Source organism: Lactuca saligna, chromosome 7 (assembly GCF_052625555.1).
Source record: "Lactuca saligna cultivar CGN05327 chromosome 7, ASM5262555v1, whole genome shotgun sequence".
NCBI lineage: Eukaryota > Viridiplantae > Streptophyta > Magnoliopsida > Asterales > Asteraceae > Lactuca > Lactuca saligna.
In genome coordinates, this window is record NC_136423.1 from 47,717,881 (window position 1) to 47,738,182 (window position 20,302).

A 20,302-nucleotide genomic window follows, 5' to 3' on the forward strand; every position below is an offset into this window, starting at 1 on the left:
TGATCTGGCTGCTGAGTGTGTGGCTCTGGAAACTATCTGTTGCTGCTCCGGTATCTCCCCGGCTACAATTCCACAAATATATTCAATCAAATACTAATAACTGCATTGGGGTAAAATGACTCTTTTACCCCTGGCTAAAGTCAACTCTCCTGGTCAAAGTCAACTTTCAGTTGACCTGACTCGCCGAGTTGGGCCGCCAACTCGCCGAGTCTCTACTCTCATTTATCAACCCTGCTCGCTGCTACTCGTCGAGTATGGCATATACTCGACGAGTTCCCATTCTATTCCAACACTCAGGTCATTTGCATCCGTCTCGCCAAGTTGTTCTTGAATCTTAAGAAGATTGCCTTGGACTCGCCGAGTTGTATGAACAACTCGTCGAGTCCTTCCATTACTGAGTCTAACCTCTAACTCACTGAGTCCATTTCACTATTCACTGGTTCCCACTCGGAATCACTCAAAGCGGAAGAATCGGGGACTCGCGACTCGACTCACCGAGTCCGAAGAACGACTCGCCGAGTCCCATGTATGCAATCACTAAAAACTCGATTCTGCTCAAAACCAATGCATACAATATATAGATCTGAGTTCCTAAGGCTGGTTTACCACATAAAGTTCCCAACTTTACGTGTACAAATGCATACAAAAGGATATAAAGGCTAAAAAGGCACTTGGAAGAGTAGATCTAGGGCTAACATGCAAAATGGCTCCACAAAGTTAATAGATCTACGTTTTTGGAACTAAAACATGGCTAGATTCGGAAGCTAACCCATCCAACATGGTTTCTCTACTATGAACAAGCTAAAGAATGGGCTAAATATGCTTATAAAGGAGAATCAATCATCAAAACAGGAAGAAACCGATTATTACCTCAAAATACTCTGAAATGGGTGCAAAGACTTGGATATTCTTCTTCTTCTTTGAATCTAGCCTTCTCCTTCTCTTCAAAACTTCAAGGTTGCACAAAGAATGCTCAAATACTCAATGAAATGATTAGGGTTTGTTAAATAGTGCTTTGAGGGTAAAGGAGACGAGTTTGGGGCTCATAAGATGGTTTAAATAGGATGCAAACCCGGGGATTTAGGGTTTCTACCTGGCAGGCCGACTCACCGAGTCCCGAATATGGACTCGCCGAGTCGCCGATCTATTAGCTGATCAAGATCACGACCCTACTCGACGAGTCGGGACATAGACTCGTCGAATCCCTCTACAAACTTCTAAAATAAATACTATAAAAGCAACATACCAGAGACGGGTCATTACAATAGGGAATAAGGGAACGCGATTCTTGCTGCTTGCTAGAGTCCAAGGAGGAAGAAACTTCTTTGAATATAAAGGATCATATATCGTAGAGACGATGATCACACAAATCATCAAAAAAAATTATAATTTGGTAAATAATCATTGTATTAAATATGATTAAATTAAAAACTATATCATTCTAACAATATAAAACATTTTGAGTGACTTTCAATCCGTTTGACCCACATTTTAGTTTTAGCTGTTTTTTAAAATGTATATTTGACCTAGTAATATTACCTCTGGTTAGAAGAGTAGAAGACAGTCCTCCTGTTACTACAAATCATTAGGGACTGAAAGTGTAATTAGTCGAACATAGAAGGGCCAGTCAATCACTTGAAAGGAAGAAAGTCCGTAACGACACTGTGAGTGTAATTTGAAGTCGTGAAGAAATCATGTATGCTATGATGTAAAGCATTTTGTATTCTTAGGGAGAAAAAATATTACATCACATCTTGGCATCTTATATTTTCTTTTTTTCCTTTTTAAGAAGATGCCATGTTTAGAGATGACAATGAAAGGGCTAAAACCCAAAGGGGTATGACACGGGTATTCGTGTATTGGTGAGCGGTGAGCCTGAAGCTTATACATATATTGTAAAATGTAAAATAATATTTCTAACTCGGTTATGTCTTCACTGTATGGTATGAGGTTAGTAAATAACTATCGGTTTGTAAATATAGCTCATTGTTTATAATTTTAATCGGTTAAAATTTACTCAATGGAATTTTTATTACTTAAAACAAGATAATAATCATATCCAAAAAATAAATCAATTTCTTTTAATAATTATAGTTTTTAACGGCGTCAAGAAGTTTAATATCTAATAAAATGTTACATAAATATAATCCCACATCATCCAAAAGGTTAATATTATAAATTAAGATGTAAGTAGTAATTACATAAACTTCTTAAGTTATGTTTGACGTACTAGCTGAAAAACTATATGTTAGTTGAAAGCTAGTTGTTAAAAAAAAAAAAAGTTAGCTGATAAAAAATAATGTTTGGTAAAACTAACTGAAATATATAAAATTACATAAAAAAAACATGTAAGAGTATGTGTTTCTATAATTAATTAAAGGGTGTATTTGAAAAAAAATTTAAAAACTTATAAAAAACTAGTCAAAGTAGCTTTTCAAAAAGCTAGCTTATAAGCTACTTTTTAGTTTACCAAATACGACAACATAAAAAAGCTCAAAAAATAAGTTAGCTGTGACGCGCCAAACACAGCCTTAGCTATAATATATTATTTATAATATTAAAATCAAATGACATTTGCAATAATATACTTTTATGCTTTGAGGCTTTGGCCACATCGATTTTGGCTTTGAGAATTTAATATGTTTCTTATTTTGGCCACAAGATTTTCATATCCAAGATTTGGTCATTAGATCTTTTGGGTTTTAAGGCCACATGACTTTCGTATATTGACAACTTTGGTCCCTATTATTTCATATATTGACAAGTCTGGTCTTTAAACTTTTTGGGTTTCAGGCTTTAGCCAGAAAACTTTCCTATATTAGCAAGTTTGGTCATATATTTTTGTATATTGGCAGGTTTTTTGTTGCCCTGCAAAGCGAGGATAACATCACTCAAGTTATAAGTATATAAAAAATAAAAGTGTTCATCGTTTTGTTCCCACACAATGTTTAGAAGAAAAAAATCCAATACCTGTCTCATAACCATTACCAGGCCCAAAACTCATCCCAAAAGTTTCCGATTCGGGTATTTTCGTCTTCTTTCTAGGGTTGGCATGGGCAACTACTCGATATCGACCTAGAAGTATAAAATTTTGTAAAAAAAATGTGTGTATTAATGTGCAACTACAAAAAATATTATGTGCAACTATAGGTTCAAAAACAAACAAATATGATGCTACAAATGATAGCAAAAATCTGCTAAAAAAAAGCCCAATATTTATCTAATAAGTAACAATCCAATTAAATAAGTAATAATTCAATGCACCTAGCTCAAATGTGTGTTTGTATAATCCGATTATCATAAAGAAAGAGCTAGGGAGGCCACAAGCCCACAAATTATTAAAAGAAAAACAACACTATAGTCGACCCTCTCTCTAAAACTGCTGTCGACAATCGATTTTAATTTTTTTTTTTTTATGTTACTATATTTGATCGAAATTCTTTTTAAACTTCTTGCCTCCATCCCTATTCTCTAACCATAGCCATGCTATTCAATAGTTTATTACTGTTAGTTTATATGGTCAATATAAAGCGTTCATCTTTTTGTTAAATAAAGTTTATTCTGTATCATCCGACCTCACCTTATAGTCTCTAGAAAACAAATAATTACTTTAGTCGTTAAAGTATCCCACATAAAATTATAACATAACCAAAACGTAAGCTCAAAATGCGATATACACAAAAGTATACGAATTTAGTGTTCAACGTATCAATCATAACGGAAAAATTCCGTGTGTTCTTTATATCTATGCATTTTACTATCGTAGTCAATATCTATTATCTAATACCCACTCACAAACTTTAATTAAAAAAAAAAAAAAAAAAAAAAAAAAAACACATCAAAGTATAAAAACTCCCCTTCCTACTTTGCTAACTGTTCAAGCACCGGAAACTTGTTCCAAGTCTCCTCCAACACGCTCACTTGCATCGGTGGCAATGAAAATACACTGACAGTCGAGCTCCTACTTCTTATTTCTTTCAAAACCCGTAAAGCAGAAATCGTGCTTTTTGTATATAAACTCTTCATGTACTCAAGCTCAGCATATTCTCTAGCGCTCAACTGTCCTGCGCTTCCCGAGGTGCTGGCGACATCAGTGTCGCCAGCACCAGTACTGTCAGCTTCCTCTTCTGATGAAGCTGACGGTTCAGTTAGAGGGAAGAGCAGGTCTAGCAGCGCCTCACATTCTTTCACGAGCTTGAAAAGCAAGTCCGTGGTGAAGAATGGTTGTTGCAGGACTTTTTGAATGTAGGGTAAACGAAGAACGGCTCCGGTTCTTTTATCGTATTTCTTCAAAATCTTAGCTACTCCTGTTCGATTAAATCATAATTATTAGATTGTTAAATTCGGAGAAAAAAGATTTCCAAATAAAAAATATAATTTTTTTTAAAGAAAAATATATATATTTACCTGTGTAGTTTAGCGCGCTATAATTCTCCAATAAAACCATTTCTCCATGGAAATCAACCATTTCTTTTCGAATTTTTATCATCTCATCACTTGAATCCTTTGCTTTTGCCACATGATCTTGGAGTTCCTGATGTAAAAAGTTGGGTGTCATTTTTTGCAATTTGACATAATAAAGTTTTTGAAAAATGTTGGTAAGTTAATGTTGTGGACCTAAATAATAGTAACGTTTGATTTAATATAAAGCATCAAAAAAGTATAAAAGGTTGCAATATTCATGGGCCGAAAAGTAATATATATTCTAATCTAAGGATAATATTGTCAAGGAATCTTTCTTGTGGTTCAAATTGAAAGAATCTGTGGAAAAGAGACATCCACTCAAGAGGAATCTCTCTCTCTCTCTTTAATACCCAAAAGAGAAAATTCACATTCTATTATGCATTAAATGATTGTAACCAATGCATGAAGACATGGACATGATTAACAAATGTACAATATCATAATGCAGAGAATATAGAACTTGCTTCACGTGGCTACGCGAGGTTATGTTTTTATGCATAATCATGTTGTACATTAAAACTCATGGATCACGATTAATATGCTCAAAGAGTGACAAGAACAGGGTTAGGGATTTGTACTTGTGCAGTGGAAAGTTGTACCTTAATGTACTATTATATCTGCATCATGTACAAACATGGAATACTATAGGCGTTCCATCGGAAAACAAGTTCATAGCAGGAAAACTTGATGAAGAAATTTACCTTTAATTTGATGATATACTCTTCCTCTTTCTCAACGAAGAACGAGTTAAATTTCTCAATCTCCTTCTCCAACAAATCAACGAAATCAATCTCCTCCTTCGACATTCCTCCAATTCCGGCATCACCCGCCGTCCAATCTCCGGAAACCCGCTGTCTTTTAGCTTCCCTGTTACAAACATCGCCGGATTTCCCTTGTGGGTTGATTAGCTTCAATTGCTTCTTGAGGTCCTTGTAAGACAAGAACTTATCTCTCCATTCAGGCAATGTTTGTTCGATCTGATTGCTCAGACTCTTGCCGAATTTCATGTCGCTCTTCAAATGGGTATGATTTTTTTCTTGATTACGTGAAATGGGTTTTGAGTTTTGTGGGGATTTGGGGAGATGGGTATCGATTTTTTGGGATTTATTGAATTGGGTGTGCGAATTAAGTTGAGGTTATGGAGGGGAAGGTAGTGGGTGAAGGTTGATATGAAGGGGAAGCATATGCGGAGGGGCGGAATTGGAATATTCTTTTGGTTTATACGAGAATATCTCTGGTTTAATTCCTTCTCTAGAGACAAAAAAAAGGGTATTTTTGGAATAAACAATTATTCACACATTTTTTTATCGAATTGGGTATAAATTATAAACAGTAAATTTGATTTATGTTACACATTAAAAAAAATTATTAACAGTTTTTTCCTATTCATAATAAGTTTATTTAATAACAAAAATATTATTTACATGCTTCATTTCCAAAATCATTTACATTGAAAATGACTATTAGAGTTCATGTATAACTTTAGCTCCTAATGTGTATTAAAATGTTAAAAAATAAAAATATAGATCATAGACTGCTATAAAATTATTTAAATTAATTACGTATTATTAGTTTATAAAGTTGAAGTTTCTCTGAGAACCCTTCTTAAGAATAAGTATTCTAGAGGAAATATTATGATATGATTAAATGATCCTTTTCCGTCTAACGTTGTTTGTTATCGTGTAATGCAATTTTTTATATTTTTAAATAATAATAATAGCTAGTTTGCAATAGAAAATAATATAATATTCTAAAAGGAGATAAGATTTTGTATATGTATTTGCAATTTAAAATATGTAATATAAAGAAAGATTGACTAATGTTATTTTGACAGATTGGGATCGAGTATCCGGATCTTCTAATGGATATGCTAAAAGTAAAGAAGACTCTGAAGATAGTGAAACGCTAAAAGTAAAGAAGACTCTTAAAGATAGTGAAACGCTTTAATGTATATTACACTTATTTTAAGAAACTAGTATTTTACCTTGATATTAATTTATAAAGGTAATTAGTTTTATTTGCGTAAATAGTTTACTATAACTAAACAAATATCAAACAATGTGTGTCGATAAATTTTTTCAGAGATTAGTTTCATATGTTGGATCTATTTGTCGAAAATAAATCATTTATATTTCATGATAACATATTTGATTCCAAAAATCACAAAATGCATTATTAATATCTAAGTCAAAAACTCAAAAGTCTATAGTTTACATTTATTTATTTTATTATGTTACAACAATGTCTAAAATCCTAAAACCAGAGTTTCCTTTTAAAGAAAATAACAAACTATTTATTACTCAAATTTGTCAAGAGGTGGACACTATAAATTACACATTAAAAAAAGAAAATTCTTATGTTTACTAATGTAATTTTCATAAAAAATAGTTAAATTTAAAATTGGGAATGTATAGTTAGAATATAAATGAAATTTTATAACGTAGAGTTGCAAGAAATAAATAATGAAAGTATATAGCTATTAAATATATGCATAGTAAATCTTACAATGTACAAGTAAAAAGATATGTTCACTCAACAAAAATCATATAAAACTTTAAATTCAATTCATCATTTTATTCTTTTCTAAAATAATACATGTTATCATTTAATTTAATAGGAAAATTTGTAGGAACAAAAATAAAAGGATATTTAATTTCTCTTTTTTTATTAGGACGGTTGACTCAAACCTCAAAATGTCTTGATTATTTAGACAAAACATAGGTTACCGCAATTAACAAAGATGGCACATGTATTTTTTTATGTTATTGCTTATGAACTTTGAATTTTGTTATGATCATAGTGTACACTATTTTTCTTGCAAATTCGGCCACAAAATTAGTTTTTGTTTTTTTGACAAATTTATTTTTAAATATTTTATTCTTTTTACAATAGTTTTTTTAAAAAAAACTTTTTTACAACATTTTAAAACTTTTTTTACAACATTTTGAAACTATTTTACAACTTTTTTTAGAGCGTTTTAAACCTCTTTTACAACTTTGTTTAAACTTTATTTTTACACTTTGATACAACTTTTTTTATCTTTTTTTCAACAATAATGTTTCTAAAAGTTATAAATAAGTGAGATTCGTAAAAAGTTATAGGAACTTTTACTAAATATTGTAAAATTTTTTTTGAGAAAGTTCTAAAAAGTTAAAATGTAAAGAGCTTGTAATTTTTAAAAAATAGGTTATAAAAAAGTATTTAAACTTGATTTTTTCTTTGTTATTTTCCAAATATGAACACATCAACAAAATACATCTTAAAAATACATAAAAATTCCAATAACACATAACACAAACTCATCATATGGATAAAATCAAAGCAAACTAATCACATAAGAATTCCATTCATCACATAGATCCAATGTTAGAGAAGCTTAACAACTTTGTTTAAGTAGATGTGTGAACAAAAAATTACTCATGGAGATGCAAAGTTCATCTTGTTCTGTGTATTCTTCAAAGTATCCTTTTGCAAGGTTATACTTTTTTCCTATATCAAATGACACCCACATGCAACCAAAAGATAATTAAAACATCAAAAACCCAAAATAACTTGTAATATAACCTGTTTATATAGTATGGCAAACCATAACAAAAATTACCTTCATTTTTTGCTCCATAACCTATTAAAATCAATGATTAGTTGAAATTTTGAACAAATTAACATACGTTTCATATTTTTGCTTCATACCTTCATTCTAAAAGTGTCCAATGATACCTGTTGTTGCTTGCTAGTGAAACTTTGTTTCCCTTCGCATACAAGCTAGAAACTCAACTGTAAAACACACAAAGACACAATTAAAAAAACACATACACCAAAAGTAAAGAATCATTTAAGTAGATAACCACATAAAACTTGAAATAACTTATAAAGTGAACAGAAAAAAAATCAAACAAACTAACCAAAAAAATCAAACATAGATGTAAAAAGTCACAAAACAATTTAAGTGGTTCCAGATTTGTTACTGTTGTTTTTTGTAAATTGGCCCTTCTTTTGTCTTATGGTTGTTGTTCTTGTAAGTGTTGCTCATGTTACAATTTCAAATATTCCCTTGTTCTTCACCTTTAAATGATCAAAAGACTACAATTTGAAAGTAAAAAAATTAAGAATGATCAAAAGACTACAATAGAAGAAATGGTGTTATTTTTTTCGTGGCCAACCGACAATTTGAATCAATTTTAACTTCAAAAATACCTATTTCAACAAACACATATAAACCCTTTTGTTTATTTGATTAGGGTTCTAACATGTTTTTTTCAAGTTAGTTGGACTGGAAAATAAAAAAATAAATAAAAAAATAAATAACTTTGAAGTTAGTGTGATGAATCCAGAACTACCTTTTATGACCAAAAACGAAAACCAGCCAACTAAATACATGTCAGCTGGAAAGGTTGTCAACCTTTTATGACCAAAACATAAATGGTAGGTTATAGTTTAAAGATAAATGTCAAAAGATAAAATTTTGGCTAGTTTAAGCACAATCGTGGATTCAACCCTAGGAAGCATAAAATTTTAGCTAGTTTAAGCACAATCGTGGATTCATGAGCATGAGGACCTTTGATGAAGCTAGCACTAGGGGCAAACTCGTACAATGTCTTTGACATGGTGAAAATTTTAAGGAAGATGACAGTTTGAAGTTCTTTTGAGAGAGAGAGAGAGAGAGAGAGAGAGAGAAAGAGAGATGGAGAGAGTTTAATTGATTTAATTTGTTGTAAAAGGGACTAGGGATGAAGAATTCTCAATATATACCCAAAAAGTTTCTTCCATGTACGTAATCATGAGTGACGATATATACACCATAAATATATTGTATCCCAAGATAATGGCGGATCTTTTAGACGTTATCCAAAAAGTTACCGTTGAGACAAAGTAGTTACTTCAGTGAGACAGGTCATCAACAGCAATGAGCATCAGCTTAAGCGGTCAACGAGTGAATTGATGATGATCATATAGTTAGTTTATGATGTCTCCTAATAGTGCAGGCTAAAACTACCATTTATTGACATAGTATTGCGAGAACTCATCATCGCGTGGATTCATACGCTGATTCATAAATCACTTTTATTAGAATAAAAATGGCAAGAGTGGATAGGTGTGTGTACTATATCACATACAATGATATACCCATCGGTACATATTTTTAAAGCTCTCATTATGGTACTTACGTTGAATCATAAAACTTTAAAGAAGAATATAAAGGCAAGAATGGATTGGTGCATGTGATAGCCTACGGTACATAGAGTAACCATCGGCACAGAGTTACAAACTTTTATCAGTTTGTGGTGTAACATAGTGAATCGTTAAGTTTTATTAAGGAGATAACAGAGAGAATGGATTGTTTCAGTCATGTTGAGGTGAAATCAACATGAATTATTAACAGTTTAACTCAACAACAAGAAGTGGTTTAAACTTCTGTATCATAGATTAAAGTGCAATCTATAATCAAATATTCATCGTTAATTCATAAAGGTACCATGTCACACCTCAGACTAGGAGGTCAGGGACATGAACAACCCTTTGTCATAAAAGGAACAAACAAGCATCTCTTATGTTGATGACTATGCAATCAGGGTAAGCCATTTGGTTTTGCTCAATGTTTTAGTAGAACATGAGACTTGATGCATATGACAAGCATGCTTCCAGGGATAAGGTTAGGTGAGAGATAATTGAATAAAAAATTAACTCCCTAGCATTTTATCGATTTTTTATTTGGATCATACAATCTCACTTAGAAAGTTTAGACAATGCTAGACAGTCAGCGTGAGGGGGTGACTCAATGTTCTCAGCATATGGTCTCGCTAATGAGAAATTTACAGAGATTTAGTCACATACAACAACATGCTTCTAGGAACAATGATGTGTCAAAAGTTGCATATTAGGCTTAGAGTTTCCACCGTCAGATTCCCTTTAAAAGTGATACAAAAGAATAAACAATATAAGAAAACAAATAAAAGAGTTAATCAAACAAGAAAATAGTTTAGACAGTGAAATATGTGCAACTTTTTCAGAAAGGTGATTAAGAATCGTTCCATCAAATCTTTAGAATTGAATGGTCATTAATGTACTTCCATATTCCAAGATATCTACCTCTGGAAATTTTAGCTTTATTCATGACATTATGTAGATTGATTCCAAGCTTCATGTTCACCAAGAACAAAAGAATAACATGAACTAGTCTTTGTAACCAACGAGATAGAGGGATCTAATCTTTGTAATCTTCGAGCTTTAAGAGTTACCAAGACAATACTTGATGGTTCCATTTCTTGTGATCCATGAAGGAAGGGAAGGTGGGATCACTGTCTTATTGAAGATGCCTTTGGATCTTTGAGGTGATGAAGTGATAATGACAACGTCAACATAAATTAGATGTGCTATGTCAGCTAATATTACTTCATCTCATAGCAATAGAGATAATTTGTTCAAGACAGAAGATATATATGTCCAGAAGAACACTTGTTGGCACATTTATCCCCCATATGGACTTATCAACATGAAGCAACATGTCAATCATCATGTGCATCAGCATCAGTGAGAGGGCAGTTGGTGCAGAAGAAAAGGTGCAGAGTCAGCATCAACTACCTCTTACAATAAAGGTGATTCATTCAGGTAATGACATGTTGATCTTTTCAGTTAAGACCATTATTGAGATGGAGATGGAAGGTCCTAACACATATAGAGAAAAGAGAAGAACGAACATTGGTAATGTTAGTAGCAAAATATGTATTCACAATGTATACTCTTTCGGTAAAATAAAAAAAAAATAATGCACAAAAGATAGAGTAAATAAAGAAAGAATCTAGCAGCTTGTGTTCAGAATTTTTAAAAGTAGCAAAGCATAAAACAAAAATAAAATACTAGTGTCTAAACCAATAAAACAAACCATATAAATATTGTTCTCCCTGAGAACTGTACTTATAATTTCATTCTCTTAATCAAACACCTGTCCCTCACGACGATCAAAAGAACTTTATAACCAACATCACAAAGTTGACTAATGGAGATGAAGTTGCCTTTCCGACCCTCAACATAAAACACATTATCTAACTTGATTGTCCTGCATTCAAACGTTTCAACACCTGTAACAACTCTTCCATTATTGTCACCAAAGATCACCATTGGACCATCCTTCTCTGTGAAATCTATTAAGAGTGACTTGTAACCTGTCAAGTGTTTAGAACTTCCAATGTCAAGGTACCAAGTTTGTCCTAGGTTAGGACTTGATCCTTTGCAACATGAGAACTATCAACATCACATATTTCATCAGGGGAATCATTTATAATAACCATAAGACCCTTGACATTCAGCCCCTCATTTTCAGAAGTATCCTCTTCTTCTACCCAATCTTAATCATCCTCTTATTTTGCAATGAAGGCTTTCGGCAGAGACATGTTTTCCTTCTTCATGTGAGCTACCGACTTCTTGTATAAGACTTCATAGTTCTCAGGGCTTTGGGCTTCTTTCTTATCCTTGCAATCCCTGGAAAAATAGTCAGGGCTACCACAATTAAAGAAATTACCTAAGTTTCTCTTTTCGGAAGTGGATCTCCTTGTTGAACTGCTTCCCTTGAACTCAACTCTTCTAACCCCGTTTGTCATGCTTTCTTCATAGTGTATGACAATAAGTGTAGCGTTGGCAACAAGCTTATCGGTGAGATCTTCATCACTCTCTTCACACTAATCTAAGTTATCCGAGTTGCTGATGTGCTTCATTTCTTCCTTTCGAGACACCAGTGCAACAAACTTTTCTTTGTTCAAGTCCTTTATGATTTCTTTACAAAGACCTTTGGTCTCTTCATAATTTCACAGATTAACAAACAATAAACATAGATCCATGGTATCGATTTTTTCACCATTCTTGAGAACATCAACGTAATGTTCCTAGATTTTTCTAAGAGAATCGAGAAATTTTAGAACCAACTGATATGAATGCTTGACGATTCCCAGCCTACGCATATCATTAACCAAGCAGTTAAACCTATTGAAGGTTTGGGTGAAAGGCTCACCGTGTTGAGCAAAGAAATGCTTGTATCTCTAATTAAGGCTGTTGATGGTCGTAGCCTGGACTTCCACGGTGCCTTCATAAGTGTAACACCCGTAGATCCGAGCTAGTCAATTTAGAGATGATAAGCGTCAAAAATGACTTTTTGGTAGAAGATTATTTAGGGTGGATAATCTTAACTAAGTTTTAGTGGTCGTGACAAGGATTCTAGAGATATAAAGAACACCGAAATTCGAGTTATAACGAAGAAGTTATGACCTGCCGAAGTTTCGCGATAGAACCGACACGACGCTAAATGACGTAAAAAGTGAATTTACGTTAGAGTGATATTTATCCTTAGTGATCTAAACGAAAGTCGTAGAGTTCGTTAAACCGAGAGTGTGCATAAAAAGAACGCCCAAATCTGACTTCATATGAGGAAGTTATGATTTTCCGAAGTTTCGACTTAGCAGTATGCAGCCCGAATACTCGATTTGAGATCGAGTGGTTTTTTAGCCAAAACAATCTAAACAAGACACTAAGATCTCTTCGATAGTAGTCCAACTACAAAAAGACAGGCGAAAACGGAGTTCAGATGAAGGAGTTATGAATTTCGAACGAAGTTTTCCTGTCCCGGCCTACTAAAAATAATATATAAGTAACATATTTATAATATATTAAAAATAAAGTCAAATTAGCCAACAGAGTCTAAACGAGAGTTGTAGAGAATAATCTCACATACGCGTCAATATAAAGAACGTCGAAAACGGAGTTCGTATGCGAAAGTTATGAATCTCTGAGGTTCGGGGCGTGAAACCCCAAAACTGTCAGATACCACGACGTGGCAAGTCTTTTGACACCTCCTGGAGTACCCCAGACGCAACTTGCGATGGCGCATGCAGTGACGACCAATCCCACATCGTGGAAAAGGTGCCACGACGTGGCAAGGGCAAATTTTGCCTTATAAATAGATTTGAAGGGCCAACCGATTATGGTTGCTCCATCCCTTTTCTCCCACTTCCGATACACCCTCTAAGCCCTATTTTAACCCCCCGAAGCCTCGATATCATCCCGAGACCCGAAGCAAGTCCCGAAGTCCAAAGACCCCGAAAAGAAAAGAGTTTTTGAGCTGAAGCTCTACCCGCGAGAAACTCGGTGTGTGAAGTGATCCCGGTTTCACCAAAGAATACTACCATTGCAAGCCGTAGTATTGTCCGATCATCTTCTGATCATGTGAGTGTATAGTTACTTTCTTCTAACACATTAATATTAATTATTTGCTATGAAATACGTGTTATGTGTGTGTGTCTATATATATATATATATATATATATATATATATATATATATATATATATATATATATATATATTGTTGTTTATTTGAGATGTTTGTGGGATGGATAAATTATATAGGTTTTAATGAGTTAAACTGTATATGTATTTTGTATTTGCAAATATGTTGGGTAGAACATGGGTAGATAAGATTGTTGGTATGTGATAAAAGATGACTTGGAACACGAGATAAAAGGATAAAGAGATAAACTTGTTTTAGATCTGGATGTATGGATCAGATCAGGAAGTTAGTTTTAGATCCGAGAGTATGGATCAGATCAAGAGGTTAGTTTTAGATCCGGGAATATAGATTAGGTAATGAGGAAAATTTTAGATCCGGGAGTACGGATCATGTATTTTTGAACTACGTGTTCTTTCGATAAGGTATCATGAGTATAGTCCCTTTCAGGAATATGAGTATTGATTAAAGTACGAAATGTACATATGTATGTGAAGTATTTGTCATTGTCCGAAATACGTGTTAGATATATTTTATGATATACAACGTGCGAATCAGTTATGGTTCAATATGTGTTAAGATGTGAATATATGATATTATTACTTAAAAACTCTGTGTTAAGTATACACTAGTTAGCATTGCCTAAACGGAGTTAGTATCGAAAATTGATTATAAGCATTGTAGGCTTGCCTAGTGATGGGTTAAGAGTTAAATAGGGATGTTTAGTTCCATTAAGTTTGGACATTGGGTAGCCTCATATTAAGAGTACGTGTGTTGTGAGATTGATGATCGGTGGAGTACGTCCTACGTATAGAAGTATATTTTATGTACTAAGTCCTTTTCAAAGCTCTGTGTCTTGGGTGCTGGTTGTGCCAGGGTACTATTATGTTCTCGGGTACAAGTCTTTCGCATACTAGAGTACTATAATGTGCCAAAAGTACTATCATGTACAAAGTCTTTTTGATAATTGTGTGTGTCTGTTACGGGAGCGTACGGGAGTACTCTAGTAGTATTTCCCCATACTTTTATTTTGAGAGAGCTTTGGAGTCAGTGTTTCTTTTATGAAGTGATCGACCGAGCTTCATATGTCAGCGTTTTCTTTCACGAAGTAATTAAGGGAACTTCGTAGACTGCCTAATAAAGTGTGTCGGTAACAGACCACTTCTAGGTATGTCTGGTGTTATATTGTTGGATAGGGTGCATCTGGGGGTGAAATACCTCATGTATTCAGGCCACTGCTAGGCAAAGTTCAATGCTAGGATAGGTAGAGTCTGGGGGTATAATACCTTATGATAGCCAGACCACGCCTAGGCATTGTTATCTAGATAAGTACCCCTGACTTAAAATGTCTTGTGGTTCTTTCTTTTATGAACGAAGGTTCGTGGTGAAACTTATTCCATTCCCCTCATTTGATGTCATTATTGATCCTCGTTTGCTGCAAGGGAATTTTCGAAGCAGCTTTGTCAGTTTGTGGTTCATATCGATTCTTAGGCTAGATCTCGTAAGATCATTATATAGGGTCAGTATGTGGGGATCGACGGGATGGGATATATTGTTTTAGAAATATGATTTATATGTGTTTATAATATTAGTGGTTTTGTAGGATCGAGATGTAGATTATTATTACATTGTTTGAACTAAGAGCTTTCGTACTCTATGTTCCTTAGGTGATTGGGTTCACTAGGGATATTCGAACCAAGTGTTCATTAGATATTTGAACTTAGTGTTCATCATAGATATTTGAACTAAGCGTTCATTAAGTGTTTTTGAACTAGGTGTTCATTGGGTAGTATTTGAACTAAGCATTCATCAAGTGTTTTTGAACTAAGTGTTTACTGGGTAATACTGGAACTAAGTGTCTATTAGGTGTTCTTGAACTAGGTGCTCATTAATTATTGTGAACTGCGTGTTCACCAGAGGTAATTTAAGAACCTTGACAGCACTAGACATTGTGCCAGTTCCTTAGGGCAATCCTTATGAATGAATGGGAGAAGGGTAATCGGTTCTTAGGATAAATATTTAAGAAATAAATGGAGATAAAGGGTGTGGGTAATTGGATTGATTATTTGATAATTAAATATAATAATTATATTATTGTGGGTTGAAAACCCTATATGCTCACCAAGCTCCCAAACCTGACCCTCTTAGTTTTCTTTGTATTACATGTTATGGCACGAGAGCATAAGTTGGCTGACATAACGAGAGATTTTGAATTATAGGCCAGTAGTTATGAATAATTGTTGTAAGGTCTATTTTGTTTTGTTTATGCTTTTGGTCTGTATTGAACATGACATCCCGAGATTTTGTTATAAAATGAAAATACATTTCTTTAAAGAAATGCTTTGATAAATCTTTATCATATTTTGGGAACAAATTCCGCAACTGTTTTCTTTAAAAGATCACTCTTATTTTAAAAACAAAGCATAAACAAATCGGTCTTTTCTGGCCGTGAAATTGGGGATGTCACAGTTGGTATCAGAGCATTAGTTTAAGCGAACTAGGAATTTGTAGGAAATTTCTAGACTTAAACTTATAATGGTAAGTAATGATTGTGAGGAGTGTGTCTAAAATATGTTAGGTAGTACACCTAAATTGACACAAGCACTAGTTTACTTTAGGAATGATGCCTAAAATGTTTTAATGTGCTAAATGTTTTGTATGATAGCTATTTTGATGCTATTATTTGTTCGGATCTATGGTCTGTTGCCGACCGGATCTGGAAACCTTATGTGTTTAGGATTCTAAGCGTATGACTACGATATTAGAACTAGCATGTAAACGTTTCGGGGTGATAAGGAGATTTATACGTTTATCGTAATTAAATCTTTCTTATCTTAAAATTCTCGCTTGGTACACCGAATGTCTGCTTGGATGTACAAGAGGTCATGGTGAAGACTCGTAGAGAAATTGAGTAAATGGAGGAAATGAAGAAGGCTTATGATAGTGGATGACACCTATCGGAAGATATCGTAAGAGTGGTATCTTGCCTTTAGAGTATGTCTTATGAAATAAAAGTACGTTTAGATGAGTACGGTACGTCTAAAGTACACCTTCGATTGGCAGGATGATGGAACGATTGGTTAAATTTTTGAAGTTGTCTCATCTTCTGGTATTTCCATCACCAATCGAGTTGAAGTAGAGGTTATGATTGAAGATTGAGCAATGAAGAAGTCCTAGTAGAGTCTAGGGAAATTGTTTATGATTACTTGGACACAGTCATATGTGTTAAATTGTTCTGTGATTTTCTTGTATGGTGACTTGGTCGACTGTGGGACAATACTTGAGATGAGTATGAGTAGGTGTGAAAGGTAGTAGATGCATATACTAGTGGAAGCACAGGACTCGCACTTGGATTAGGGAAAGTCACAAGGTTACCAAGAAACTAGTCATTGATTCCATTTTATTCTGGTATGTCATTACCATTGTTTCGGTAATGACTAGTAAGATGGTTCTTGTTCCGACCCTAGTGGTCATATCCAGTTGGAGTCCGACTACGGTGAGTATGTTACGTGGTTCGGAGAACCTAGTTCGAAGTAACATCGGACGTAAGTCAGAAGATTGAAGTTAATGCGATCATTGGTATCGCACACGTTGTTCATAAATTTTGTAGCTAGAAATGCTACATGCTAAAATCTGATTATACCACATTAGAATATGAAGGAAGGTATATTCTATTCTGGAATTTAACTTTAAAAAAACCGAGTCTAAGCGTCGCATCGTGCGATGAGAGGTCAGTAGAGCAGGACCCATCGGTCTGTTACAATAGATAAAGGAAAGTATTTATCTTAATAATAATAAGGAGTCCACAATAAGGACTTATTTGGTAACTTGAAGGTTACGATTGAAAGTACAACATAGTACGATAAGCAGATGCAAGATTGGGCATCGTCTGCGGTCAAGAAAGCCACAAAGTTAAATACTCTTTCGAGGAAACATAGAAGTTACGGTTATTACCTAGGATGAAGAAATAACGTGTGGAAAAATTATGCAAGTCCTATTTTGTTGATGATTCCGGGACGTAATCATCCAAAGTGGGAGATAATTGTAACGCCCGTAGATCCTGGCTAGTCAATTTAGAGACGATAAGTGTCAAAAATGACTTTTTGGTAGAAGATTATTTAGGGTGGATAATATTAACTAAGTTTTAGTGGTCGTGACAAGGATTCCGTAGATATAAAGAACGCCGAAATCCGAGTTATAACGAAGAAGTTATGACTTGCCGGAGTTTCGCGATAGAACCGATACTACGCTGAATGACGTAAAAAGTGAATTTACGTTAGAGTGATATTTATCCTTAGTGATCTAAACGAAATTCGTAGAGTTTGGTAAACCGAGAGCGTGCATAAAAAGAACGCCCAAATCTGACTTCGTATGAGGAAGTTATGATTTTACGAAGTTTCGACTTAGTAGTATGCAGCCCGAATACTCGATTTGAGATCGATCGGTTTTTTAGCCGAAACAATCTAAACGAGAGTTGAATATCTAGTCGATAGTAGTCCAAGTACAAAAAGACAGACGAAAACGGAGTTCAGATTAAGGAGTTATGAATTTCGAACGGAGTTTTCCTGTCTCGGCCTACTAAAATAATATATAAGTAATATATTTATAATATATTAAAAATAAGTTCAAAATTAGCCAACAGAGTCTAAACAAGAGTTGTAGAGCATAATCTCACCTACGCGTCGATATAAAGAACGTCGAAAACGGAGTTCGTATGCGAAAGTTATGAATTTCTAAAGTTCGGGGCGCGAAATCTCAAAACTATCAGATACCACGACGTGGAAAGTAGTGTCACGACGTGGCAAGTCTTTTGACGCCTCCTGGAGTCCCCCAGATGCAACTTGCGATGACGCATGCAGTGACGACCAAGCCCACGACGTGGCAAGGGCAAATTTTGCCCTATAAATAGATTTGAAGGGCCAGCCGATTATGGTTGCTCCATCCCTTCTCTCCCACTTTCGATACACCCTCTAAGCCCTATTTTAACCCCTCGAAGCCCCAATATCATCGCGAGACCCGAAGTAAGTCCCGAAGTCCGAAGATCCCGAGAAGAAAAGTGTTTCTGAGCCGAAGCTCTGCCCGCGAGAAACTTGGTGTGTGAAGTGATCCCGGTTTCACCGAAGAATACTACCATTGCAAGCCGTAGTGCTATCCGATCATCTTCTGATCATGTGAGTGTATAGTTACTTTCTTCTAACACATTAATATTAAGTATTTGCTATGAAATACGTGCTCTGTGTGTATATGTATTGTTGTTTATTACATTGTTTGAACTAAGAGCTTTCGTACTCTGTGTTCCTTAGGTGATTGGGTTCACTAGGGATATTCGAACCAAGTGTTCATTAGATATTTGAACTTATTGTTCATCATAGATATTTGAACTAAGCGTTCATTAAGTGTTTTTGAACTAGGTGTTCATTGGGTAGTATTTGAACTAAGCATTCATTAAGTGTTTTTGAATTAAGTGTTCACTGGGTAATATTGGAACTAAGTGTCTATTAGGTGTTCTTGAACAAGGTGTTCATTAATTATTGTGAACTGCGTGTTTATCAGAGGTAATCTAAGAACATTGGCAACACTAAACTTTGTGCCAGTTCCTTAGGGCAATCCTTAGGAATGAATGGGAGAAGGGTAATCGGTTCTTAGGATAAATATTTAAGAAATAAATGGAGATAAAGGGGGTGGGTAATTGGATTGATTATTTCATAATTAAATATAATAATTATATTATTGTGGGTTGAAAACCCTATATGCTCACCAGGCTCCCAAGCCTGACCCTCTCAGTTTTCTTTGTATTACAGGTTATGGCACGAGAGCATAAGTTGGCTGATATAACGAGAGATTTTGGATTATAGGCCCGCAGTTATGAATAACTGTTGTAAGGTCTATTTTGTTCTGTTTATGCTATTGGTCTGTATTGAACGTGACATCCCGAGATTTTATTATAAAATGAAAATACATTTCTTTAAAGAAATGCTTTGATAAATCTTTATCATATTTTTGGGAACAAATTTCGCAACTGTTTTCTTCAAAATATCACTCTGATTTTAAAAACAAAACATAAACAAATCGGTCTTTTCTGGCCGTGAAATTGGGGATGTCACAATAAGCCACTGTTAGCGTATCCATCATCTCTTATGCTAACTCACAATTTTGTACGAGATAATACATGTGGTTGGGAAGAGAGTTTCCATTAACATCCTAGCTTTCACATCAAAACTGGGCAGTCACTTGTCATCGTCATCATAACTCATTTTTGGTTGTTGCTTCAGAGCGTCAACGTGAGCATTTTTTACCATGGGTTGGTACATAGGAACATGAAGGCCCTTTTCAACAATATTTCTCATCTCATAGTTAATAGTTTCAAGAACAACCATGGTCTTTGTCTTCCTCATTGCAAAAGTGTGTTTATCAAAGGGAGGAATTTTGTGACACCAAAGGATTTAGGATTCAACATGATTACTTGAGTGTATCACAAACCCGCTCTGATACTAATTGAATGTTTTTATTGATCGAATACACTTCAAGTATAAAGATGAAAAAGAAACTTAATCAAAGAAAATAAAGA

The 20,302-nt window shown here is 34.3% G+C and overlaps 1 protein-coding gene across 1 annotated transcript; it reads right to left on the reverse strand.

Moving 5' to 3' along the window:
• Positions 1-3,656: 3,656 nt before the first annotated feature.
• Positions 3,657-5,603, reverse strand: LOC145005970 (SPX domain-containing protein 1-like). Its single transcript, XM_078965068.1, has 3 exons — positions 5,166-5,603; positions 4,408-4,534; positions 3,657-4,307 (listed from the first exon to the last, which is right to left on the reverse strand). The coding sequence occupies exons 1-3, from the start codon at positions 5,469-5,471 to the stop codon at positions 3,862-3,864; spliced, it is 879 nt and encodes a 292-aa protein (XP_078821194.1). The 5' UTR covers positions 5,472-5,603; the 3' UTR covers positions 3,657-3,861.
• Between the last annotated feature and the right edge of the window lie 14,699 nt (positions 5,604-20,302).

Bases quoted from the DNA above. Each gene is read 5' to 3' on its own strand.
- LOC145005970 (XM_078965068.1), bottom strand. From the start codon at position 5,471: ATGAAATTCGGCAAGAGTCTGAGCAATCAGATCGAACAAACATTGCCT. The intron at 4,535-5,165 runs GTAAATTTCTTC...TTTTTACATCAG, and splicing joins AGTATATCATCAAATTAAAG to GAACTCCAAGATCATGTGGC. The intron at 4,308-4,407 runs GTAAATATATAT...TTAATCGAACAG, and splicing joins TAGCGCGCTAAACTACACAG to GAGTAGCTAAGATTTTGAAG.